This window comes from Triturus cristatus, chromosome 5_1 (genome assembly GCF_964204655.1).
Source record: "Triturus cristatus chromosome 5_1, aTriCri1.1, whole genome shotgun sequence".
Classification (NCBI taxonomy): Eukaryota; Metazoa; Chordata; class Amphibia; order Caudata; family Salamandridae; genus Triturus; species Triturus cristatus.
In genome coordinates this window covers 274,234,592-274,261,995 of record NC_140587.1, presented here as the reverse complement: position 1 = coordinate 274,261,995, position 27,404 = coordinate 274,234,592, and the positions used below count along the sequence as shown (strand labels likewise).

At 43.0% G+C, this 27,404-nt stretch overlaps 1 protein-coding gene across 4 annotated transcripts in view; it reads right to left on the bottom strand.

Annotated features, from left to right (window-relative positions):
- ASAP1 (ArfGAP with SH3 domain, ankyrin repeat and PH domain 1) overlaps positions 1 to 27,404 on the bottom strand; it is a 1,875,051-nt gene that overhangs the window by 807,115 nt on the left and 1,040,532 nt on the right. For all 4 annotated transcript variants that reach the window (XM_085604920.1, XM_085604922.1, XM_085604921.1 and 1 more), the window contains one exon: positions 21,205 to 21,338. In XM_085604920.1, the coding sequence (XP_085461046.1) occupies positions 21,205 to 21,338 (134 nt within the window). The remainder of the gene's footprint in view (positions 1 to 21,204; positions 21,339 to 27,404) is intronic.

Here is a 27,404-nt window from a genome sequence, read left to right as displayed (position 1 = left end):
TAACCTGCCCATAATTTGTCCGCGCGCTGAGGGGTGAATACCACTCCGATGACCGGCCCGTGTGCGCTTGCACCTATGTTTGAAAAGAAACTGAGGTCCCCGTGGCAAGTGAAAGAAGAGCTGCGTCGGATGGTAGCGTGGACGTTATGGGTTGATTTAAGCGCGGCGACCCTGTTGATAATATGAAAGCGGGTGCCGTGCATTGAGAGGAGGAATAATAGCTACAGACTATGGGTGTACACATTAATTAAAACTTGTTCAAAGTACTTTTTTTGTTGAGACAGGGGTTTTAAGAAGAAGAATGTCCAAATTGTGAAATGGGCAAGTGCCTCTTAAACTTTTTTAATTTTTTTGTTCAGATAGTGGGAGTGATCAGAGTGTACGAGTTCAAACATTAGGAAACCATGTTTGAGTCGATCTCATATCAACAGTACACCAGCCTAGATAGTGCAGTACTAAAGTAATACGACTATTAGACATGCTAATGCATGCAAGGAATCTTTAGGCGGGGCAAAATGGATTATACAAATGCCATAGAGAATACCAAGTCAAGAATATGTAGTATCAATGTTGTACGACATCCTTGAATTCCTCTACCATTAAGAAAGGATTTATCCCACAGATTAGTCTTAGGTAATTATTGGTATTTTATTATGTGTTCTTAGAGATCAAGTTCATTATCAACCCTAAGTATTTGGCTTTTGTTTATAAGAAGGTACATCAAGCTGGGGTGACCAAAAAACATCCTTTGTAGGTGCTTTTTTCTGGTAGCCACAACGTTCGCTTGCGGGGTCAGGTATTGATTCAGGCCCTATGCAATCAGGAAACCTGCACCAGGGTCCTCAAGAACAGAGAAGTCATGAGAACTTGTCCAAGTTTTCTACCGAGGTGGTTTTAGATTCTGACTTTAATCAGACCATTTCTTTGCCAACTTTATTTCCAAATCCATCATGACCAGCAGAAAAGAACCTCTCACACTGTTAATGTGACTAGCGTCTGAATTCTGCTAGGACAAAAAAAGGCATTAGGTAATCTGAATATTTATTTGGAAATTATGGTGATATTAGAATGAGGTTAGCTACTAAGAAGCAATCCATCATGGATATTGTGGTACCAGGTGGCAAACAAACCTATGTTTAGCACACCTAAAACCCATCCTACAGGGGGAAAGCTTCTACTGTTGGTCTTTTGAGAAATGTGCCGATCTCAGAGATATGTGAAGTGACCACTGTAATGTCTGTTCATACATTCACAAGAAGAGTTTCTAGATGAATAATCCAGGGCTGATGTCCAAGTAGTATAGGATTCCTTGGGGGTAATGACAATGTGTTTTCCTTCATCCCCTCTCTTTTAAATGAGATGAGCTTGCTATTCTATTCCGTGCTTATGACTATTGATGAAGATCCCATGGAGAGACAGAAAAGGTACTAACCTGTAATCGTTGTTCTCTTCCAGGGGAATTTACATAAAAGTCATAAGCCATCTTCCCTAGGCAAGTGAATGTAAAATGTTTGTTTTAAGCCCCAGAGCCTCCTCTAACCGTAAAAGTCAGCTGACCTAGCTGCCTCCGGCAAGGCATGATGGGAAACAGGAAGAGGGTGATTCTTAAAGGAAAAACACAAGATTTTATGTCTGGCTTGACACCCCAGCTGTAGCAAGACCGTGTGTGTGATAAACCCTAAAAATAAGCTTTCGGGAGTACCACAGCTTCACCCATATGCTGGTAGACAGGAGTACATGTTTGGATAGGGCAGAAATAAGTGCATCCTGTCCACGCAGTTGTGATTATTACATTTGGTTACCAGAGAAGTCTCACTAAGATGCAAAAAGTATCAAGTTTACAATGGGATAGAGCTTGAACTTTCGGGGGTACACACATGGCACGATAATGTTAAGTGTCTTAGATAAGTCAATAATTCATGGTTTTTGTTTTTCTCTGGCAGCAGCACAGATGGGAGGGGAGCAATAATGAGGAATGTATTGCTGTTTTCCAGTATCAGTACTTCACTTCCATCATTAACTTTAGACTTCAGAGTGCAGTTGTGTGCCTGGGAGCAGTCTGGGATGCCACAGGGTACACTTATCTACAAGGATTTTTAGGTCTGTCTTGTCGGCACAGGGGTCTCCTGACCTTAAATGATTAACGAAAAGAACTATCTGAGCACAACTGAGAAAGGGATTTTGACACTACCTACATGTTGTATGCCATAAGTATATATTTTGATTAGGACCAATTTGTGTGTTTTGACTAAAAAGACTGCTTGTATTTCACTTGATAGCTTCTGTCAAAGCTTATACTTGATGCAACAGGACTGAGCTGATTATTATGGCAAGCTATAAGAACAATTGTTACTTACCTGTAAACAGGTGGTTCTCCAGTATTGGTGTCTTTCATAGATTCACATGCTTGAATATTCCCCGTCGTCGGAGTGGGAGTCCCACGGTAAATAATATAGCAATATATACAGCCATAATATATATATATATATATATATACATATACATAAGTAATCATATAAAAACAGAGATATAAGTAAGTGATAACATCAAGAATGTCCCTATATGAAATCTCCATAGAGATACATGGAAAGAGAAAAAAGACATTCGCAGTCTATCTCTGTCATTATGTTAGTCCAAACTACGGCCAATCAGGCGCCAGCTCCTCTCTAGAACCTTCTCCTCAGAGCTCCTCACCTCAGATTTTCGTAGCACCAAAGTGACCTTAGAGTGTATGAGGAGAAGAGAGCCTCTGAAGGGAGGAGGGAGGGTCGCATGTGAATCTATGAAAGACACCAATACTGGAGAACCACCTGTTTACAGGTAAGTAACAATTGTTCTTCTCCAGTATTGGGGTGTCTTTCATAGATTCACATGCTTGAATATAGAATAGCTAGCAGTAACAATTATTATTGTTTCCATAGTTATAACAGCACTAAACAGTTGTAATGCCAATCAATATCCTTATATATATATGATATTACTGAATATCTATATAAGTGTAAATGAACCATTATCTCAACAGTAAATGGAAACAATATGGAGGAGGGAAGGAAGAGGCTCACCTTATTTAAAAAGATTGCGTAGCACTGCCTGTCCCACTGCAGCGTCCTCCTCGCTTAAAGTTGCCAAGCAGTAGTGCTTAGTAAACGTGTGTCTGGTCGACCACGTAGCTGCTCTGCAGATGTGTTGCACAGGTACTCCAGCAAATAAGGCGGTAGATGATGATACTGCCCTAGTCGAGTGTGCTCTCACTGAAGACTGCAGAGGTTTGTTTGCCTTTTGGTGGCAGAAAACAATAGCTGCCGAAATCCAGCGTGCAATCGTCGGCTTAGTAACCTGACGTCCTTTATGACAGCGTCCATACGCTATAAAGAGTTGATCAGATTTTCGAAACGAAGCTGTCTTACTGATGTAGAACTTTAAACATCGCTTCACGTCCAAAGAATGCAATCTTTGCTCTGCAGGTGTCTGAGGATTAGCAAAGAAAGTCTTTAATATCACTGGCTCGTTAATATGAAAATCAGTAGGCACCTTGGATAGGAATGATGGATTGGTACGCAACACTACAGCATCCGGTTTGAACTGCAGGAACGGAGGTTTGATGGTAAAAGCATAAATGTCACTGACACAACGTGCAGACGTTAGTGCCAGAAGTAGGGCCACCTTCCAAGATAGATATTTTAAGTCAGCCTTGTGAATGGGCTCGAACGGTGGTCTCATCAATTGTGCCAACACAATGTTAAGATGCCACAACGGAGGAGGGCGCCGAATTGGCGGAAATTTTCGAAACAAACCTTTAAAGAATTGACGGATTATTCTTGAGGAACAAAGGGAATTTGATCCATCCTGTTGGAAACGGGAAATTGCCGCTAGGAAAACCCGTAAGGTTGCATGAGACAGTCCAGAACTAGCTAGGTGCAAGAAGAATGGTAGTAATTGGTGCGCCGTGGAATGTATCGGGTGGACACCATTAGAAGCACACCAGTGGCAGAACCTTTTCCATTTAAACTTGTACGTCCAGACCGTAGAGGGTGTTCTTGCTTGGGCCAAAATATCCCTACAATCCTGTGGGATGTCTAAATGGGCGAACTCATGGTGTTCAGGTTCCAGGCCGATAAGCTCAGTGAGGAGGGATTCGGATGACAGATTCTCCCTTCGCTCATCGTGAGCAGATCTGCCCGATGTTGCAGGAGGATTGGTTGGCATTGGGACAGCAGGAGCAGTTCTGAGAACCACGCCTGTCGGGGCCAGAATCAGGTGGCAAGGTTGTCTCTTCATCTTCTAAAGTACCCGAGGTATGAGGGGAATTGGAGGAAAAGCGTACGCAAATAGATTGCACCAGTTCATCAAAAGGGCATTTCCCTGCGATTCTTTGTGGGGATGCCAGCTTGCGTAATTGCGGCATTTCCGGTTCTCCGGAGTAGCAAAGAGATCCAGCCGCGGACGACCCCATTGTTGGAATATCCTCTCTAGAGTTGGTTGGTGTAACTCCCACTCGTGGGTTGAAGAAGAGGACCTGCTCAGGGAATCCGCTAAGACATTGGATACTCCTGGTAGATGAACTTCTGTAATCATGATTTGGTGATTGAGCGACCAGTCCCAAATTGATTGAGCTAACTTGGACAGACTTGGAGATTTCGTTCCGCCCTGTTTGTTTACATAGTGCATACAGGTTGTGTTGTCTGTCTGTATTAGCACTGATTCTCCTTGGATCAAAGGTGGAAATGATTTTAGAGCCAGAAAAATGGCCATCAGCTCCAACCTGTTGATGTGCCAAGCTCTTTGATGTGTGGACCACCTTCCTTTTACCGAGAGATCTTCCAAATGAGCGCCCCATCCCTCTAATGAGGCGTCTGTCGTGATTGTCCTGTCCGGCGTCACCGACAGAAATTATGTGCCTTCTGTCAAGTTGGCTGGAATTGTCCACCATGCGAGAGCAGACCTCATTTGATCTGTGACACATACCATGTCGTGAAAAGATCCCGTTACTTGACGCCACTGAGCATCCAGTGCTTCCTGAATAGGACGTGTTCTCAGCCTGCAATGAGGAATCAAGGCAATGGACGATGACGCCATCCCCAGAAACGATTTTAACAGTCTCACAGAAACTGACTCTTGACCTGATCACAGTGACCAGTCGCAGAATCTTCTGTAGACGCTCCTGGGAGAGAAACGCTTTTGCTGATACCGTCTCCAAAGTTGCTCCCAGAAAATCCCTTTTTTATGAAGGGTAAATTTGGGATTTCGCTGCATTTACGGAAAGACCTAATGAGCGAAACACGTCCTGGCATAGAAGCGTGTGTTGTCGCAGGTGAGTGCTTGACTGGGATTTCAGGAGAAAATCGTCGAGATATGGAAATATTTGCACTCCCTGGAGTCGCAGAAACACTATCACTGGGGCTAGTACCTTCGTGAACACTCGAGGGGCCGAGCGCAGATCAAACGGTAACACTTTGAATTGGAAATCGTGTTGACCCACTCGAAAACGCAGGAACTTCCGATGCCGCTGTAATATAGGGATATGAAAATAGGCATCCTGGAGATCTATCGTTGCCATGAAATCTTCCTGCGAGAGTAAACGCAAGATCTCTACTAGCGTCATCATACGAAAGGACTGGCTCTTTAGATATTTGTTTAGTGCCCTCAGATCGAGGATGGGCCTCCACTCTCCTTTTCCCCTTTGAGATACTGGCACTGATTCTATAGCTCCTTTTTGCTTTAGAAGTCGAACTTGATGTAAAAGTTCTTTGATGTGAGCTGGTGGTGGTCCGGAAGGTGGTGTGGGCGGAGGGAATTTGGTGAATTCTAAAGCGTGTCCTTTTTTCACAATGTCCAAAACCCAACGGTCCCTTGTGATGGAGGACCATTGAGAAAAGAACAGAGAGATTCGACCTCCAACCTTGTCTGTCCGGTAAGAGTCACTGTCTCTTTGACCCGTTTCCTCTGTATGAGGATTTCCCTCTATACGACTTGGAGGCCTGCTGTCGTGATGACTGCTGGTGCTGGCCATACGAATATCGGTTGGATCCTTGATTATAGGGTCTGTACTGATTATTACCCCTTCGAAAATTTGAGGAGGTGCCACGTCCGCGTGCACCACGAAAATTTTGTCTTTGAAATTGTAGATTTCCTAAAGATCTAGCAGTCTCAGTATCCTTCTTTATGGACTGGAGTGCTTCATCGACGTGACTACCAAATAACGCCTCTCCGTCATAAGCCATGTTTAGGATCATGGACTGAACCTCCTGACGAAAGGATGTTGATTTTAACCATCCTTGCCTGCGCAGAACAGCCGCTCCGGCAAGCTGACGGAAACCCGTGCATGCGATGTCCACTGCACAATCAATTATTTCCGCAGACGTTGCTTCTCCCTCTTGGAGCAACTTCATTACTTCAACTTTAGATGGCTCTGGCAATTCTTGAACCAAATCTGAAATGTCAGCCCACACTTGTCGGTCATAGCGACCCAAGATGGCCAAGGCAATAGCCGCTCTAACCACAGTAGAAGCCATTGAAGAAAACTGACGCCCTATGGCATCCATTCGACGTCCGTCACGATCTGGTGGCGCGGTGATAGTAGACGCAGGATTTTTCGCCCTACGTTGTGCTGCCTGCGTAACGACTGACTCAGGTCTAGCCTGACCCGTGAGGCATGCTGGGGTTCCTAGTGGTGCCTTATACTTCTTTTCTAGTCGAGACACCTGTGCTGGCAAGGTATTTGGTGTCTTCATCAACTTCTTGCCTTCTTCCCAAATAAATTCCACAATGGGAATAGTATGAGTTTGTTTAAAAGGTTGACTCTTGAAATCATAAAGGAAACAATCTTCCTCTCTGTGCTCCCTTGTGAGTTTAAAACGGTGTGCCGCCCTTTCCATTAGTTGGTGAAAATTCGCTATGTCCACTGGAGGTGAATCACCAGATACTATCTGAGAAGGGGATGGTGTCTGTGCCTGGTAATCGTCCCACTCCGCCATATCATCATCGTCGTTATCAACATCCCCATCCCCATCATCATCTGGGATTTCACCCTCTTCCGTTTCTCGAGGGGCTTCCTCCACAGGCTCCGAGTGAGGTAACAATCTCTCTGGAACCTGTCTTGGTGGTGCAGATGGTATCAAAATTAAAGGATTTCTAATTGGTAACGGCGGTATATTAGTCGGAACCACAGGAGTTAACGGTACCTCAGACCGTTGTGGAGATAGAGGAAAACGTTGGTTATAATCGTCCAACATGCGTTGGAGATTAGTTATGAGCGACAATGGCAGACTCCTGATCCGAATCCGTTGCAAATAATGGTGATAGAAGCTGCGCATCCTCTACAGGAATAATCTCTTCTTGCCTATCTAGGCTAGTACTAGGTGGCAATGGCATCAAGGGAACCCCAGTGAAAGATGAAACCGGCGTTGAAGTCGCGGGAGGTATTTGCTCCCTCATTGACCTCTGGGCAGATGATATTCTGTTCACCCTTATCTTTATGCATGAACCTGCCGTCGACTGCTGCATGGTATGCACTGCGGACGTCTTCGGGGAGGGCCTCGTCGACGGAGCTATCATCGATAGAACGATGGTCGACGGAACAGTCGTCGACGAAATTTTTGTTAACGACGTCGACGGAGCCGTCGTCGACGAAGCCGTCGTCGACGAAGCCTTCGTCGACGAGGCCGCCGCCGACAGCGGAGCCACCGTCGACGGAATCTTCTTCTTCTTCGTCGACGGAGTGGACGCCGACGAGATCGACGACGGAGTCGATTTCACACTCTTCGTCGACGACACAGTTATCGTCGACGGGACCTTTGCCTTCTTCGTCGACGACGATGTAATGGGCAATATAGAAGTTACCGACCTTGAGGTACTGATGGTTACCGTCGACTAGGATAACGTCGACAGAACACTCGTCGACGAAGACGCAGCTGATGTCGTCGTCAGAGTCACCGTCGACGACCCGGACACTGCAGATCTCGTCGTCGGTAGAATCGTCGACGAGGCGGCCAGTCTTTTTCCTGAGGACTGGGAAGTAGACGCCTCAACAGCCTGAGAACTATGTCCCGAAGGCGACAAAACAGTAGGTGAGACAGCAGATGTGACAGCTGTCAGAGTCAAAGACAGTTTCTTATTCTTCAGGAAAGGAGATGGTAACTCCTGCACACTACTGCGCTTAGAGGCTGTCTGAGAGCGGCCAGAAAGAAGACTTTCCATATCAGAAACTGGGTCTTCTTTATCCTTCAGTCTCTGTAGCCATATTAAGAGACGGCCTTCTCTGTCTTTCAAAGTCTTTGTAGAAAAGGTTCTACAAAATTTACATTTTGCCACTTCATGATCTGGGTACAAACAGTAAATACACTTACTGTGTGGGTCCTCAGAAAATAAACGCAGCTTTCCACACGAAGAACAAGGTCTAAACAGATTTCTTACTTGAAGACATTCTGACTGACAAAAACTGAGCAGAGCTCAGAGAGACTCCCTGTCACACGACGTGCGGTAGAAAATCTGAGGTGAGGAGCTCTGAGGAGAAGGTTCTAGAGAGGAGCTGGCGCCTGATTGGCCGTAGTTTGGACTAACATAATGACAGAGATAGACTGCGAATGTCTTTTTTCTCTTTCCATGTATCTCGATGGAGATTTCATATAGGGACATTCTTGATGTTATCACTTACTTATATCTCTGTTTTTATATGATTACTTATGTATATGTGTATATATATATATATATATATATATATATATATATATATATATATATATATATATATATATATATATATATATATATATATATATATATATATATATATATATATATATATATATATTCACTTAAAAAACCATAGGTTTCACACATGTTATAGTTAGCTGGACATTTCACTCATAAAAAACCAATGAAATTCCCCCGTTATAGTTACTGCAGGCAACTATAACTCACGCGACCGTAATCCTCTGCTGATGCTAATACTGTATTTAGACACTTATTTACCCATGTCTTCTTCCATTAATCTTTAGCTATACATATATTACAAATATTTATTTTTCAGAAAGACACATATGTCATCAGTGATGTAATATCTGACGTCATCAGCAGAGGATTGCGGTCGCGTGAGTTATAGTTGCCTGCAGTAACTATAACGGGGGAATTTCATTGGTTTTTTATGAGTGAAATGTCCAGCTAACTATAACATGTGTGAAACCTATGGTTTTTTAAGTGAATTTGCAAGGTTTTTTAAATGCTAATTCCTAACTATAACGTGTGTGAAACCTATGGTTTTTTCAGTGAATTTGTACGGTTTTTTAAATGCTAATTTATTTATGTATTATTTTTTTTATATATTTATTTTACAATAAACTACGTATTAAAAATTATTATTATTTTTTTTTTAGTTTTCACCCTGCGAATTATTTTTTTTTTTTTGTAAAAAAAAATTTTTTTTTGTGTGTTTTTCAGGGTGCGCGCACTGTGCGCGAACCCCCGCGATTTTTAAAAAAAAAAATTTTTTTTTTTGCCTTTGGGGTCCTTCAGGGACCCCCTGACAAAGGCTAGGGGGTCAGGAACTCTCTACCCTGCCCCCTTTTCACGTTCGCCACCTTCCTTTTTCACTCTCGCACTGAAAACAAACAAAATGGCGGCCGACACTTCCTGATTTCGACCGATTCGAACGTTGACTAACGTAACCACCAATCAGAATTACGCTCGCGCACGTTAGGGTGCTCGCACGGTGCTCGCACGGTGCGCGCGCACGGTGCGCGCACCCTGCGCGCATATAGATATATATATGCTTTTAAATGCTATTTTCTCCGGAAATACTGAACAGATTTACACCAGACCTGCAAAAGGCACTTCCTTGACCTTATGGCTACCTCTCTGCCAAATTTCAAGTAATTCTGTTCAGCCGTTCGGGCTGTAGCTGTGTCTAAAGGTCCTACGGAAAAATGCATGGGAAAAACGCGTTTTGGGACCCCCCTTTTATCTCAGCCCCCGCTTGACGAATCCCCCCGAGACTTTCAGGGTAGGAGCGGAGCGTAGCGCCCCACCTATTTTGAGAAATTCGCGAGGATTCGTCGACCGGCGCCAAAGTTATTCAAAATAGAATGTTGCGGATTTCCTATGGAAAAGGGGTCCTAACTATAACTACCTACTGGCGACCGCCAGTAGGTAATATATATATATATATATATATTATGGCTGTATATATTGCTATATTATTTACCGTGGGACTCCCACTCCGACGACGGGGAATATTCAAGCATGTGAATCTATGAAAGACACCCCAATACTGGAGAATAATCGTTATATGCCTGATCTGTTTATTATGAAATATTGAGATAAAGACCCTAGGCCTCTGATCTATTTATTGTGAAAAGCATATGTTAAAGTCAGTGGGCACTTAAGGGTAGGTTATTATTACTGTATATAAAATCCAACAGATATGTAATTAGTTACATGGAATCTCACAGATTACCTGAGTAGACAAGGATTTTGGTGCTAGTTACCGCCTGTGACAAACCGTGGGTACAGAACAGGCCCTTTTTGGAGATAGAACATTTTGCTTGGCCAACTGAAATTTAGTATAACATGTCATTTTATCGCTGTCTACCCGATGGTTGCCTTGTGGGAAAGCTTAAAGTCAATACAGGAGGCCTCAGTTAGTTATGGTGACAGGTCAATGATAAAGGCAGAAGGCTTGGCATATTAATTGTGGAAAGCATAGGTTAAAGTCAATAGACATTCAACAGTGAATTACTTTTCAGCCTACAGATTAAAGAATGCAGAAAGGTATTTTTGTTACATAAGATGTCAGAGATCTCTTTTGTAGGGAAAGATTTTGGTGTTGGTTCTGCCTGTACTAAATCCTAGGGGTAGAATATATGCACTGTAATATTTCTTGTGAGAATCTCTTCTTAGCTGGTAGCCAGGATCTTAAAATTGTTAAATATATACACATCTCTATCTCTATATATACTACCTACTGGTGGTCGCGAGTACGTAGTTAAAATTAGGTCTTGATTCTATTAAAAAGTGTTTTTTGATTTGCCAATAACTTTGGCGTCGTTTGACAAATCTTTGCAAAGTTTTCAAAACTATCGGTGCAGCCACTCCAGCTGCTGTCCCAAAATGCTTTTTGTCCATGTAGGAAACTTTAGACAAGGCTACAGACCGAACTGCTGAACAAAATGACACCAAATTTGGCAAAAAGATAGATCTTGGTCCAGGAAGCACTCATTTTGTTAAATGGTGTAAATCCGTCAGTAGTTTGTGAGCAATATAAAGATTTCTCAGATATACAACTGTGTCCGCGGGGGAATACGCAAACCCTCCAGATCTCGTGTCTGAGATCTGATTGGCTGTCAACACTTGAAACCAGGAAAAATGTTTAAAAAAAAGATAAGGGGGCAGGGTAGAAACACTGTTAGTGAGACTTCTCTGGTAAGAAATTCGGCATGATTCAAGTTGGATCCGCAAATCTCGCCGCCCCCCAAAAAAAACAAGAAGCGCGGGTTGCTGCTCTCCGTTTAATTAAGGGACAATTAGAAATAATAACGTGGGGGCCCAAACCGGTTCCCACAGCACCGGGCCACGCCACCTCCCCGGGGTTAATTGACTGAAATGTGGGGGTCCATGCAACCACCCCCGGTGCCCCGATGACCGCCACCTCCCCGGGGCTAAACGCCCCAAAAATGCAGGGGGGAGGCACGCGCCGTCCCACAGACCGCCACCTCCTTTGGGCTATAGTAAATTAAAATGCGTAGGGGGCTCCAACCCCCCCACGCAGCCTCTGGGACCGCCGCCACCACCCCGGGGCTCATATACTGAATAACGGGGGGAACACGCCCCCCGCAGCTCCGGGGGCCGCCATCTCCCCAGGGTTATATTTAATATAATGCATGGCGGGGCTCTAGCTACCCCCCCACACAGACCGGGGACCGCCACCTCCCCGGGGCTCATATACTGAAGAGCAGGGGAGCCACGCAGCCTCCCCGGGGCTATATTTAAAATAATGCATGGAGGAGCGGCCCCAGGGACAGCCACCTCCCCGGGGCACAAATGAAGTAATGATGGGGCCACCACCTACCTGGGGCTTTACAGATGATGGGAGGATGGCCATGCTGCCCACCTCTAGGCGCCCTTCATGGCCCTCTGGACCACCACACCCTAGGGCCGGCTTTAGCAATGTCCCCAACCCTGGGACATTGCAGTTTTCTGTGACTCGATGGGAGCACTGCTCCCGCCAAGTTGTAGCAAACTCTGCTCCAATTCATGGAAGCGAGAGCAGTAAAACTGCTCTCGCTTACATGAAGCGGAGCAAAATGCTTTAGCACAGAGGGAGCTGCATGTTTGCAGCTCCTTCTGTCCAAAAGCAATGCTGGCTCCCAGAGGAGACGGAGCCAGAATGGACCGCGGCGGCCTTGGGGCTCCTCCCGTGGTCCCCAACAAGAGGCCATGCCCCGGGGGATGGGGTCCACGCAGTATCGGCCCAGGGAGGGGGGCCACGCTGGCCCCACTCTTCATTTAGAAAATAAGTGAAGGCCTTGCCCCGGGGGATGGGATCCACGGGGCCAAAATAGGCCTGGGGAGGGGGGCCAAGTGACCACCCTCTCCTTTAAAAAGTAAGATAAAACAAAGGGCAGGCCCCGGGCGATGGGATCCACGGGCCACAATTGGCCCAGGGAAGAGGGGCAACGAAGCATCCCTTCCTTTAATGTATTTTTTTTTTTTTTTTAAAGGAAAAGCCAGGCCTTGAGGGACGGGGGCTGCAATCGGCCGAGGGAAGAGGGGACTACGCAGCCCCCCTTCCCTAATACAATATTTATGCCAACTTTACCACCACGCTGGAAAAGCGCCTCCTGGCGCAGTGGTAGTTGGGGAAATTAAATCTCCTTGAATGATGAGGGTCTTTGGGGGCCAACAAACCCTCTTGATACCTCCAGTATGTCCCAGACAGTGGGATTGCTAAGAGGTCTTGAAGGCCACGCTCCCTTTCTCTACCAGTCTGCAAACGAGCCTCCTGGCGCGCTTCTGGTTGGGGAATTAATTCCACTTTACTCCTGGGGGCCTCAGGACTGAAGTGGACTATTTCCCCCAACTAGTAGTACGCTAGGAGGCGTGTTTGCAGTGTGGTGGAGAAAGGGGGCGTGGCATCCGATCACCTATCAGCAATCCAGCTGTGTGGGTCTCACTGGAGGTAAGAGGGTGGCTAGTTGGCCCCCAAGGACCCTGAAGAGCCAAGGGAACTGCATCCCCCAACTAGTAGTGCGCCAGGAGGCGCATTTCCAGCGTGGTGGAGAAAGGCAGCGTGGTTAACGAAAACCTTCCAGCAAACCCACTGTGTGGGACTTGCTGGAGGGAACAGGAGGGGTAAATGACCCCCAAGGACTCTCAAAAGCCAAGGGGGTCTTCACCCCCCTCGAAGTAGTGCACCAGGGAGCACGTTTGCAGACTGCTGGAAAAAGGGGGCGTGCCCCATCAGATCTCAGCAATCCTGCTGCAAGGGACTTACTGGGGGTAATAGGAGGGGTAGTTGGCCTCCAAGCACGCCCTTGAGGGGAAACTACCCCCCCTGTTACCTCCAGTAAGTCCCACACAGCAGGATTGCTGAAAAGTTGTCAGAGGCCACACCCCCTTTCTCCACCACTCTGCAAACATGCCTCTTGGCTCACTACTAGTTGTGCAATAAAGTCCCCTTGGCTCCAGAGGGACCTTGGGGGCCAACACACCCTCCTGGTACCTCCTATAAGTCCTACACAGCAGAATTCCTGAGAGCTGGTCGGAGGCCCAGCCCCCTTTCTCCACCACGCTGCAAACGTGACTGCTAGTTAAAAAACCTTAGAAATTCACTAGAAAAAAAACAAAGGATACAGGGACATTATAGTTATGAATTAGCATTTAAAAAACCTTAGAAATTCACAGAAAATAACAAAGGTTACAAGTACATTATAGTTAGCAAATAGAATTTAAAAAAACCTTAGAAATTCACTTAAGAAACCAAAGGTTACAGGGAGGTTATAGTTTGGGTCAGATTTTAATCATACAAAACCAGAGAAATCCAGCCGTTATAGTTACCCGAGTGAACTATAATTCGCTCCCCCGCATTGCACGGCTTATGACCGCACATATTACATCAGGCCGTGTGGTTATCTACCCACTTGGGTGGTTTGTTTTATGTTATTCGTATAAGAATAACTTTCTCCGTGGTGGAGAATTCATGGCCATACCATATTTCTGGTATGGCCTGTCCTGCGTAGATGCTTCACGATTGAGCAGCAGACGCATGCGCGGCATTACTGTGATTTAAGTCTACCGCGTATAGCAGCGATAATTTTCGTTTGATTAACACACTTGCCAAACATACCGCTATTCATATGACTTTTCTGTCCAGAATGAACTATGATGTTATAATGCTAAGAAATAATTATTAGCCTTATTTACAAATGATCTCTGAGACATCGCTTATGCAATCTGTTTTCACTTTCTATCATTTTGAGTGTCACATAATTTGTATTTAACTTTATTGTTTTTTACTTGCCCACTACCCATGAACAAGAAGCGGACGCTTCGAAACACGTTGGGTGATCCTTTTTCCGTGACATTAAAACTCACGTTTGAAGCAAATATGGGCTAAGGCATTGTCTTTGTGATGTGGTATGGCGATGGTTTTGTTTGACGTTATTGGGGTTGGCGACCCTGCAACGGCCCGCCGTTGTAAGCGGCACAGATCCTTCGCCATTACTTGTGTTGGATCAAATTTGGTAACCGTTGCCTGCTCCCGTGTTCAACAGGACGAATTGATATTTATGCCCGGTGTCGTCAGGGACGTGACAGCAGAAGAAAGTGGAATTTCATGTTCTGTTATCGACATCCTGGCGACGAATCCTGGTAAAGGACACATAATACGGCGTTACTGAGGGGCAAACTGAGCCGGGAGGAATGGTGTAAACAAGTTCTTCCGGGCAGCTTCATACGTGAGTACGTGTTTTACACATTTTATTTGGATCATGGCAAAGTCTAGAAATGACAAGAGGAGTGAAATAGCTAATACCTTGTTTGAGGATCGATTGCTATTGAGTGGCAGTGATAGGACTAATCCGCAGAGTGGAACTGGTAGCAGTAACTCTAAAAAAGCACTATGGGATCAGTTATGAACAAAACAATGGTAGGAGGCCACAACCTTGCAAAAGTATGTGGATGCCGGTCGGGTACCACGTGGCCTTCGCATCTTTATTACACCTACTTTTAACAATCTCGATCCAGATTTAATTGAGGAATGGGCAGCTAATAACCATAGCTGCTCAACTGTTATGCTGAAACTGCTTGTCAAATATTCCGCAAGGGATTGTGATAAAATAACAACAGATTGAGGACGTCACTATTCAATAAAAATAATCAGCGACGAAGATGAATTTAATCGCGATATGGCTAAAATGAATTGAGAGACGAGAAAATTGAAAAAGAGATACGTGAAAAGAAACAACTGAACTTTTTACGTGATCTCGTTGATTATGAAAAAGGACAGATCCTAACCTTCGCCAAACGGTATGATCATCTACGTACTATACAGTTTGTGAAAGAACAACTATCTGTAACTAATCCATTAGCCAATAAGGAAGATGAATCTGTGACAGTCGATGAGGCAATAAGGACCCCTGAGCAAGCGAGCAGCAGTGATGGCGCTGATAAGCCAATGGACATGACAGTAAAAGATCGAATTTTAAAAGAATTTTCAATTATGGCTCAGGGCAGATTGGCCACACAAAACAAACAGGGGACAGGCGGTCAGAGAGGTCGAGGTCGCGGAGGGAGAGGCGACGGAAGGCCAACCGCAATGCCAAGACATACCGTGGACAGATAAGTGGGATCACGAACAAGGGGGCAAGAAAACTACCAAAATGATGGAAAACTCTAAACAAGACAAACGGACTGTGATCAACTTATCTAATCGATTATTAACCCAATCTGAAACTGATGTATTGGCCTTAGGACTCACTTTTTGTCCAACCAATGACTGATTATACGCAAGCTCGTATTGATTTATTTCAATTTACACGGAAATTGAGGTTGAAAAAGTGGTTCGCAACAAGAGTAACGTTTGAAAATAACAGTGTAAGTGTGATCCCCAGTGATATCTGTATTGGGGATATTCAGTTGCTACATACACTCAATGATTTGCATGAGCAAGAGAATTTTATCCCTGATCCGTATTTGAATCTGATCAATGAGAATATCCGATTAGATTTAAGTCATAGTGGGTTCAAACCCAAATCTATATTATTACCACAGATAACAAACGAGGCCCTTGATATTTTTGAGAAGGGGGTAGTTAAGGGTTTGAACCAGTTATCTTACAGTAGATATCAGGGATCATTGAATCTCACTCAATCACAGAGAGATGCCGTCAAGAGCTTAAAAGAAGACAACAACATTGTCATTAAAAAGTCTGACAAAGGCGGCAATGTTGTTGTTTTAACTAGAGTCAATTATATCCAAGCAGGTTTACAACAGCTTGGTGATTGTAACAGATATGAAAAAGGCTCTAAGAGTGTATACGACACAGCCAATAAAGAATATCAGGAACAGTTATGGGAATGGAAAGAGAGAGGCCTTTTAGAACAGGAGGAATACAACTTTTTATATTGTAAGTTTCATAAAATTCCGGTCCTCTATCTACTTCCCAAATTACATAAGGACCAACTGAATCCTCCGGGAAGGCCGATTGTGTCCTCCAGAGGCAGCAGTTTGGAGAACAATTCAAGATATGTTGATCACTACCTACAACCACTAGTCAAAAATGTGCCTTCTTTTGTAAAAGACACTGGGGATTTTTTGAGACTTGTAGATAAAATACGATGGAATGATAATTGTTTACTTATGACATTAGATGTCAACAGTCTTTATACGAGAATACCGCATGACAGACATCAGAGCATGCAGGCATTTTCTCAGAGCGAGATCTGTATCATACCTGTTTCACACTGAAATGCTAATTGACATGTTAACATGTTTAACTAAAAACGTTGTTATATTTGATGATCAAGTTTACCGACAAACTCTCGGGACCGCGATGGGCACCTGCTTCGCCCCCAGCTTTGCGTGTCTCTACCTTGGCTGGTGGGAGGAGCTGGTGGTCCGGGTCCATGATGCATACAACTAACATGTAAGAGTCTGGATCAGATACATTGACAATATTTTTTGTATCTGGGAAGAGAGTCAAGATGAAGCAGAGGCTTTTGTAACGGCATTAAATGAGAATACTCTCAATTTGACTTTTACTAGCCATTTCGGTGACCAGACTATTGAATTCTTAGATATACAGCTACAAGTTAAAAATGATAAGTTAGAAACTATGCTGTACAGAAAGAAAACAGCGGGCAACAGCTTATTACATGCCCAAAGTTGCCACCCGTCAAATCTTATTAAAATTATTCCCCTTGGGGAACTTTTAAGAGCTAAAAGAAATTGCAGTACCCTAGAGAAATATAACAAGGAGAGAGATGTCATGATCAAACGCTTCAGTGAGAGAGGATACAGCCATGAATGCATTGCTACAGCATGCAAGAAAGTAGAGGCTAGAAACAGGGACGATTTGCTAAAAATCAATGAATGTAATGTTGACACTGATGGTTCTGATAGATAAGATTTATCACTACATATAACAATCAGTCCAAGGAGGTGCAGAAGTGTCTTGGTAAATTCTGGAACATCCTCAAGATGGATCCAGATCTGGAAAACTGTTTAGGAGACTATCCCGAGGTAACATACAGGAGAGCTTAGTCCTTCAATGATATGATGTTCCCTGCCCTGTGACTCAAATTGTGTATGACACAAAGGAGTGCTGTCCAAGGGTTCTTTGTATGTGGCAAACGCAAGGCCTGTCGGTACAGCACTAATTGTAAAAAAGTTAGCTTGTCCGCTGACTCAAAAATATTAAAAATTCTCTACATGTGTCATGTAATACTGAGTATTCTGTCTATGCCCTCAGATGTCCATGTAATACATTTTACATTGGGAGTACCATCCACAAGGCCAAAAAACGGGTCTTGGAGCATCTGAGGGCTATAACACATAATGACAGACAACATCCCATTGCGCGTCATTTTCATTCCATGCACAATCAGAATACCAGTCTACTGTCATTTATTGTCCTGGATTGTGTCCCGAAGAGAGAAAGGGGAGGAGTCAGAACTAAAGAACTTAGACGTCTTGAATCCAGGATGATTATTAAATATCACACTACACAGCCTGGTGGCCATAATATTGATGAAGCACTGGCTATACATTTAGGCTAAATTTGTCCATAGCGTTAGACCTCTCTTTTAATATGCTATTTGGAATTTTAACTGTTGTTTTTATTCCCACTATCCTTGAGTCAATGTAATGATGTGTGCATTTGTAATGGTGCAATTTTATATATATATATACTTGAACATTCATCTGTTTTTCCTATTTCAGATTGTTGAAATGTCTCAGATGCAAGTGGAAGGCGAAAGAAACACAAATATCTGAAATTTCAGTTCCTGGTTGTAACAAGTGACCTTCTTGGTCAAGGGTTGTTTATTAAAATTTTGGACATTGTTTGGTTGCAGTGCCCACTGGGGCTCTATTTATGTACAGGAGTATAATTATCGCGGCTCGGTGGGGCATGATACTAGTAATTAGGTTACTAGCGCATACAGGGTATATTTGCCCACTTGGGCTGGAAAGCGTTTCATTTGATGGACATGAGCATTATTCCCCCTATTGGGGTTATGATGCCGTGTGTTTATCTTCCCACTTGGGTGGTTTGTTTTATGTTCTTCGTATAAGAATAATTTTCTTCGTGGTGGAGAATTTATAGCCATACCATATTTCGGGTATGGCCTGTCCTGCGTAGATGCTTCACGATTGAGCAGCAGACGCATGCGCGGCATTACGGTGATTTAAGTCTACCACATATAGCAGCGGTAATTTTCGTTTGATTAACACACTTGCCAAACATACCGCTATTCATATGACTTTTCTGTCCAGAATGCACTATGATGTTATAATGCTAAGAAATAATTATTAGCCGTATTTACAAATGATCGCGGAGACATCGCTTATGCAATCTGTTTTTTTCTATCATTTTGAGTGTCACATGATTTGTACTTTTGTTTTTCACTTGCCCACTACCCGTGGACAAAAAGCGAACGCTTCGAAACGCGTTGGGTGTATATATTCATAGATAAAGGGCTTTTGGACAGCTTTATTCTGCCATCAGTCTGTGGCATTTACACTGCTTCCACACATGACCGAGTACTGCACGGGGTAGGTATAGTCAAAGAGTGTTTGGCTACCTTGCCCCGTGAATGACTGCATTTTCTGATCATATGTGAAGATCCACATCAAAATGAGTGTGCTTCAGTGTCAGGAATGGTAGGCCAGACTAGTTTTCTCCATCTGTATTTCCCTTTCATTTCTTTGCTTCCCCCTTTTTATTTTCATAAATTGTTCTTAAGTAAATGCTACAGCTCTCCAGATTCTGCTAACAGGTCACTTGCTTGCTGCTCCTTTCATATGTAATGCACTGCATCCCATGTGGCCACTTCCTCTAAACAGGTAGACCATTATGGAATTATATTTTCCATAGTCTATCACAGTTTTACCATGCCAAGATGGCCAACATAAAGGTTTTAAACATAGCAGCATGCTGGAAATATTTAACACCAGTAGACTATGTAGAATACCTCTGTAAACTGATTACTTTTGCCACTGCCAGCATATACCCGCTACACTTAGACTGCAGCATGTTTTCGTTTTCTACTTGTATTATTTAGCTTTTCTTGTGTATGTTGTTGAGTTTGGGTGTTTTATTGTGGTTGTGTCACACGCTAAGTGCAAAAATGAGCTCGTGGATGGATAAATGAGTGCAAAGATGAGTGAAGGAGTGCATGTATGAGGACTTGAGTGTCTAAAGTAATCAATGACTCAAAAGACACTTTAAGTCATACTCCAGACCTATTGGCATTACCACTGCTTGTTCAGACAGTATGTATTTCCTTTAAAATGTTTGTGAAAGATGTTTCTGGCCACTTTTCATTAAAATAGTGGCTATTTGGATACAAATATCTCCTTTTAAAAATGAAAATAAATGATAAGTTGTCATTTGTTAGCATTGTATTGAGCTGCAAAGAAAAAAAATATTGAAAGTGTTTTTTTCTCTAAAAAGTGTTGCACATATATAAATATATATATATATTTTTAAAGTGCTCTGAGATTCTGGCGCAGGTGGGACAATTCGGTGCTTAAAACTAATGAGGATTACTTGGAGAAGCAGGGTATACATGGGAAAAAGTACTGGGTACAGGCAAGGATAGCGACTGAGGTATAGGCAGGAGTGCTGGTAGTAGGGTACAATTAGCGGGGAAGTACTTGGATAGTGAAAGAGGTACTAGCCTCTAGACTAGGAGAGACAACAAGGGAAAAGTCAGAGGCATTGAACAGGGCTAGAGAAAAACAGCAGCTGCAGAAAGGGGTGCTCATTTGGGTACAAGAAGAGAAATGGAGACAGGGTAACTAAGAGAGAATTAGAGAAGAAGGGAAGGACGCAAGAGGGGTTCCCAGCCAACTAAGAAAAAAGAGCGAGTCGCAGAAGGAGGAAGGGAGGTATGCCCCCCTCCAAACACAAACTCCACCAACCCCCTCCACTACCCTCCTAAAAATGAAATCAGGACTTAGATGACCTTGACTGGTAAGGCAGTTATAAACTGGATGATGATGATGGCATCTATGTATTTCACCCTGGTAAAATAACCACTAAAAGGTAATTTTTCCACATGATGGTTTTAAATGGGACAGAGACGACTTTGTAGAAATCCCATTTGTTTAGAACAATTTGAGGAAACTGGTACTTGGAGAACGTTTCTCAAGAGCAGGTTTAAATAAGCATGTTTCTCTTCACAATCCTTTCATGTAGTATATCTTTGTGTAAACCAATAACACTGCTACTTGCTCGACAGTAGTTTACAGGCTATTTCATGTAGCCAACTGGTGCCTTTGCTGAGAAAATTAGGCTGCTGTTAATCAGCAATTTGAGTATTCTAATCAGTTGTAGCTTTATTGGACCTCCTTGATGAGGATAAAACTCTGAATAAATTGGTATTTACTTAAAATATGGAAACAATAAGCAAGTAGGCATATGCAATTGTGTATGGAATAGAGTGCAGATAGACAGAAGCAAGCAGGTGCCCAAGGCGAAACACTTACCAAGAGTTCAGAAGTGCCTAATTTGTCCAGTTCCAAAGACTGAATTCTAGAAATATGAACACCCATTTCTCTGTGTATTCCAGAACATTCTATACAGGTTAAAATTCCAAGGTTCGTTGAAAGCCATGTTGGGTCTGGAAAGCATGAATACAATATTAGGATCATTGATATCAAGGCATTGCACAACACCTGTTTAGGAAGGTTAGGTGATTTTAGTTCTGAAATCAGATCTTTACAAATGTAAAACGAATTGTAGCTTTTGGAATTGTTATAGTGTGCTAATAATGTTTTAATACACTAGTTGTGCTGCTGGTTACAGTAATAAAAGAAACCATGGAAAGCAAACCAGAGGTTAAACTTTAGATCTAAAGAAACAGTTGCTTTTATGACTATTCTTGGTCGATTAGCTTGTGCCCATCCTTAATGTATGACAATTGTTTCTTTTTATCATTTAATTCAGTTTTTTCTGTAACATAACTGTATCTGCATCTTGTATCGCCTGTGGCCTTCTCTGCGCATATACGTACACTTGTCAGTTTCATTCCTGAAAAAAGCAATGGCGATGCCAATGATTTGATGTTGTATGTCATACAAATCAGATGTGTGCACATCATACAAATGTCAAACGTATTATACTAAAGCTCAGACAAAAGCAATTGAAGGCCTCTAAGAAAAAAAGTAGAATAGGTTTGCTATGAATGGCGCAAGCGCCATATAAATCGAACTTAAAAAAGAGTCTATTGGTGGGTATTTTTTTTAATCAATGGCTGAAAGGCTAGTGGAAGGGCAATGATAACGAGTAAGAGCCTAGGAACAAGAAAAGCTTTATCCAGCTCAGAGATCTTGGCTCTTAGCACTTCCTGTGAGGAGAATACACAACAATTGTCAATGAAAGCAGGAGATGCACTTGTGGATAGTTTCAGCCTATGCAAACTGTTTGCAGAGAAGTTTCAGGTCCAACTTTGCACTGCTTCACTAGGATGCAGTGAGAGTGTAGTGTCAGCAAAATGCCTAGGTATTAACTCAAATAGTTGTGTGACATTTCTGATGAATGGGGTGTTTTCCTGGAAAACTGACACTGCCTTTGTCTGGAAGAATTGTGCCTGGACTGGCTCTAGGATGCGCACAATGCAGGGTGTAAGAATGGGCAAAGAACGCCTTTATTAGTTTGACAACTTTCCAGGGAGCAGAAGGCCTCCTAAAGGAAGGGTTACACTGAATTCCTTCTAGAAAATCCTTGACAGCCAGAATTTCGTGAACAAAAAAAGATTGTAAGCTGCAAGGTGAGCCTATATATAAGAAAAATGCAACCCTGACTTGCCTAAACTGATAATATAAGGGAATACAGCTTTTTCTTGGTATCTGGTAGGATTGATTCTGTTCTGCAGTTACCCAATGCAAGACATCTTCCACTGAATGAATACAACGTTCAGCGAGGACATCTGGCCTTTCAAGATGCTTATACAGTCTTCTGGCAGGTTTAAATGTCCGTATTGCAAGAGCTCAGGAGCCAGGCTGGAATCCTGGTAGGTGGACTGCTGTGAAGGACAGGTTCCTCGCAATCCACCATCTCTAAATTGTCTGGGTTTCTAGAGATGTTGCTCTGGACCTCGTACCTCCCTGTTCGTTGAGACGATCCATTGTTGTGATGATGTCTGTTTGAACAAGCTTGAAAGACACTGCAAAGACAGGTATAAACAACTTCAGGGCCAGATGAACTGTTCTGAACTTCAGGAGGTTGGTGTGGTAGGTTGTTCTTTCTATCAAAGATCACAAACCTTGGATCTGAAGCTATTCTTGTGCCCAGGGGGGAGCATCAGTCACAATGGTTTGAGATGGTGCTTCTAGGACACCCTTTAGCAGATTCGTTGATCAACACCACCATGGCTTGGAGTAAACTGCGGTCTGTGACAGTCAACTTGTCTTCCCAACTGCCTGACAGTTGACACCACTGGTCTTCCTGTCATTGTTTCAATGGTCTATTGGTGGGGAGGGGTGTTGTGGAGACAGCGACCAACTGAAGGTAGTAGGGAAGAGAGCCTGTACTATGTACAATGTGCTATAAGCGGTGTGGGTTGTGTAAAGATGATCATGCCTGGACCAGCTGCGCTCCTCGAACAGTATGCTGCTCTGTTAATGTTTATTTATGCAAAAAAATGCCATTAAAATATTTCCAAATAAGACAAACAATTGTGGCAATGGTCTTATCTGCCGATGGGCATTTGGTAGCAGAAGGATGGAAGAAGCCATTGAACACAGTAGTGATGAGATCAGTCAAGTCATCTGGTGTTTCGCCTTTACAAGACTCTGACACTTCAAACGGATAGGATAGTGTCTCCTCCGACCGGTACATTCTTAATATTTGTCTATGCGTGTTTCAAAATAATTGATGGTTTGTAATGAAGTCACTGTAGTTTATCCTTAAACCCAACTGGTGAAACAGAGACAGAGTCATGTTGAAGTGAAGGATATTTTTTTGAGGTGTTAACATCTTTATAAACCAGTTCTCTAGCTAAAGGAAGAAGTAGAGTCCCATTTTCTAAGGGTAAAGAATACTGCCATGCACTTTGAAAAAGTAAGAGAGGCAGGCTTTTGTAAGGTAATTTGCCCACCAGAAGTCTCAAAAATCTGAAATGCTGTTGAATGATGGCAATGTGAAAACACGCATCTTGAAATCTATGGCACACATCCATTACCACTGATAGAGATAAGGGTATATTTAGTGGAGAGTCAAACAGTAAAACCGCTCTTCAATATTGAACATATTTGTAGTCCTAACATCTAAAAGGGAATGATATTCATGCTGATAATTTATAAGGGCTGGAGTAATACTAATAATTTGATTATCAGCAGATTACTCATCCACAGTCTGTCCTAATGGGCAGAGGGGCCATGGTCCCTCACATTTTGAACAATAAGAGTGTCTGTCAGGCTGAGCACAGGTCAGACTAACAGACCATCTTTATTTTCAGGTCAGGCATCCACGAGATAGACACGCTCTAAATGCGTAGGCTCCAGGTTGCCTGATATGAATTGTGCTGGGCTGAAGATATCACAGCTCCTGTTCACTTCACCTATTAAGTCTGGCAAAGCACCTCGAAGCCTTACCCCTCATGACGAGGGGGAGCGTCACTGACTGCCTCGGACCTAGGTGCTTCAGTTTTAGGACCTGGGCAGAGTGTCAATCACTGACACCTTGTCACACATTGGGGTGGGGTCAGCAACTCTCACTGACACCTTCCCACTCTGTGATGAGGTAAGGACTGCTGCCTCCCCTCACTGGATGAGGTCAGCCAATTTGAGAAGGCAACAGTCCCAACCACCCTTGGACCTCCGAGGCAGAGTTGCGCAGGTAGATGTTTGGAGCATGAGTGTACAACTAAATATTTGGGAGTGAGTGCTGTGAATGGATGTGTGTGAGTAAGTGCATGGGTGTGAGTTAATGTATATGTGCGTGTCCTGTCCGCCCCCCTCCCTGCTAAAATGACCAACTGCCACTGAGATTACCAAAGGCAATTTTACTGCACTCAACTACTAAGAAATTGACCTAAGATCCATAGGTATAGTATCAATAGCTCGCAAAAATATTTTGGTAGAAGCCCATCCAGAAAAAAACAATGTTGAGGATGAAAATAAGCCTGTTGATTAAGCATGACATTAACATATGGGTTAAAGCTTTTTATCTTAACTGAAGGGATTTTAATATTTATTAAAATAGCCATGTCAAACTAACAAACTTGCTTTTCCTTGTGTGACATGGTATAGAAGTACCTGGCAAAATGTGCCCGAGCTGCTAAATAATATTTTTCCAGGCAAGCGACACTGAAACCTAATTTTTAATTTGGTAATGTATTTCCCACCAGAAACTAGCTTCTCATTCAACCTATAATAATCATGTCAGTAGGAACCTCTTGTCTCTGAAGAATGCTTTATTAAGTGATACAGTGTTTTTTTGTGAAAAGGTACAAAAACCTTGGGGAAACGGGTTGTGATACAGCTGCTCTAACCATAACTGAAAATGGTAGTTTTATCCATTTGTCAAGTTAGTGGTTAGCTTATCTATAAGCAACCATAATTAGTCCTAATGACTCCATCTTTATCTCAGTGGACATAAATTCACAGTTAACCGAGTCTTCACATTATTTTGGGGGGCATTATGGCTGTGGATGTCTTGCTGAGCTAGGGAGGAACACACCTATGACTTTTTGCAGTTGATTTTAATACCAGTTTAGTTTCTGAACCGAATGACCTCTCTAATGACAGAAGACAAGTCTTTGGGTTTTTTAATAAACATAACTATGCAGCCGTCATACAGAGATAATAGCAGCCGTCTAATAGAGAAAACAAAGCCCTTAGGTAAGTGAAATTCAGGCAATCTGCAGGCGAGGTCTACCAAGGCAACAGCAAATAAGAATGGTGAGAGAAGACAACCCCCGTCAGGCGTCCCTCTGAATCTTAAATTAGTCTCACATGCAGGTATGAATGTGCATCTTTGCCCCTGTGTCTATATAAAGGAACTTTATGAGGCTTATGATCTATTGTCCCAGCCCCTTTATCTCCACAACTACGTTTAAGAAAAGCCATTCTGACGAATTGAAGGCATTTTTACACATCTAAAAGCATGGCACCATGGACAATTCAGGTCTAATTTGGTGCAGAAGTGTAAAGATTCATAGCACGGGGATGCTAAAGGGTAGCCAGGCGCTTTATAAATATTAATAATAATAGTAAGATTGTTCATAGATTGTGAAATAAAACAGGCTTGGTCAAGCAGAAATAGTTTGTTCATTACCGGAGATATTCTGTTGACAACCCTGACTAGAATCTTTTTTTTTTTTTGCATAGTTTTATATAACGCGAACAAGACCCGAATCCAATCAGGTATCAGAGCGCTTTACATAGCACCAGTTACGTTACATGAGAACACACATTAATTTTTATTTCTTATTTTTTTGTTAGGCATGGGGAGATTAAGTGATTTGCCCAGTATCACAGGATCTTCGGCGTCATTACCGAGACTCGAACCCAGTTCCCCAAGTCCGAGGTCGAGCGCCCTAGAATCTTGTTGTCTATGTTAAGGAGTGAGAGGGGTCTATAAGATTGACAATATTACAATTCCTTACCTGGAGTGCAATGATCACCACTTCCCAGGTTGTCGGAGATAAGGAGCCGAACACCAGAGATTCATTATACATGATAACTATTTGTTGCGGTACCAATTGGTCCTTGTATTCTCTATAAAATTTGGATGAAACACCCTTCAAGCCTGGGCCCTTCCCACCTGCAAAGGTGTCTAAAGCAGATTTGATTTCTACAATACCTAAGGGTTCCAGTAATGGGACTCCGTCTTCATACCCCACCCAAGCTGAAATGATCTCAGTTAGATATTTATTTATTTGTATGCAATTAGGCGTATCTTAAGAATTATACTTTTCTTCATAGCATTAAAAAAACACCTAGTATTTCTTCTCTGGTACAGGCTCTTTCTCTCTCTTTGTTTGTATAGCTGTGAGCACTGTGTTGACTCTACCAAGAGTTTGGAAAAGCGACACTAGTGCTTTGCTTCGGCCTTTCTGGCTTGTATATTCTTATCTAGGAACTTCATTTCCTATTTGGATGCATCTATGTATTCTAGTAGGGTTCTGTAAAAAATGTAGTTATTAGTTGAGGAGATACGTGCCCATCTAAGGGAAAACCACTAAAGTCACTACATACATCTGGGCTCAACACCCTGTCAGCTAGGGCACAGAGGGAATGTTTAAAGTATTTATGTATTACAAAAACTGAAATAAAGGAGAAATGCCAAATAATAAATATCCCAAAAACAAATTAGAACAATAGAGGAAAATGACAGCGAAATGATAAAAATCTAATAACCGGAACCAGAGATGAAGTTTTAAAGTTTTAAGTCAAAGTGCTAATGATAGTCAATTGTGGTGGTAGAACAGAACCTAGGTGCACTTTGACGCCGACTGCGCTGGAGCGTGGGTCATAAACACTATCAATATTTTGCCCTCTGACTTTAATCTTTCAAGTCCACCACAGGAGTACACCTCCAAAGGCCCCAGGCATACACTTCTAAAACCCCATGGACCTCAGTGGAGTCAAAAAGATTCACAGGGGGGCAGGTAGAGGCCAAAGCAGGGTTCAGTTCTTGTCCAGTTGACAGTGGTCAAATTGTACGAATAAGGCTTTTGTAG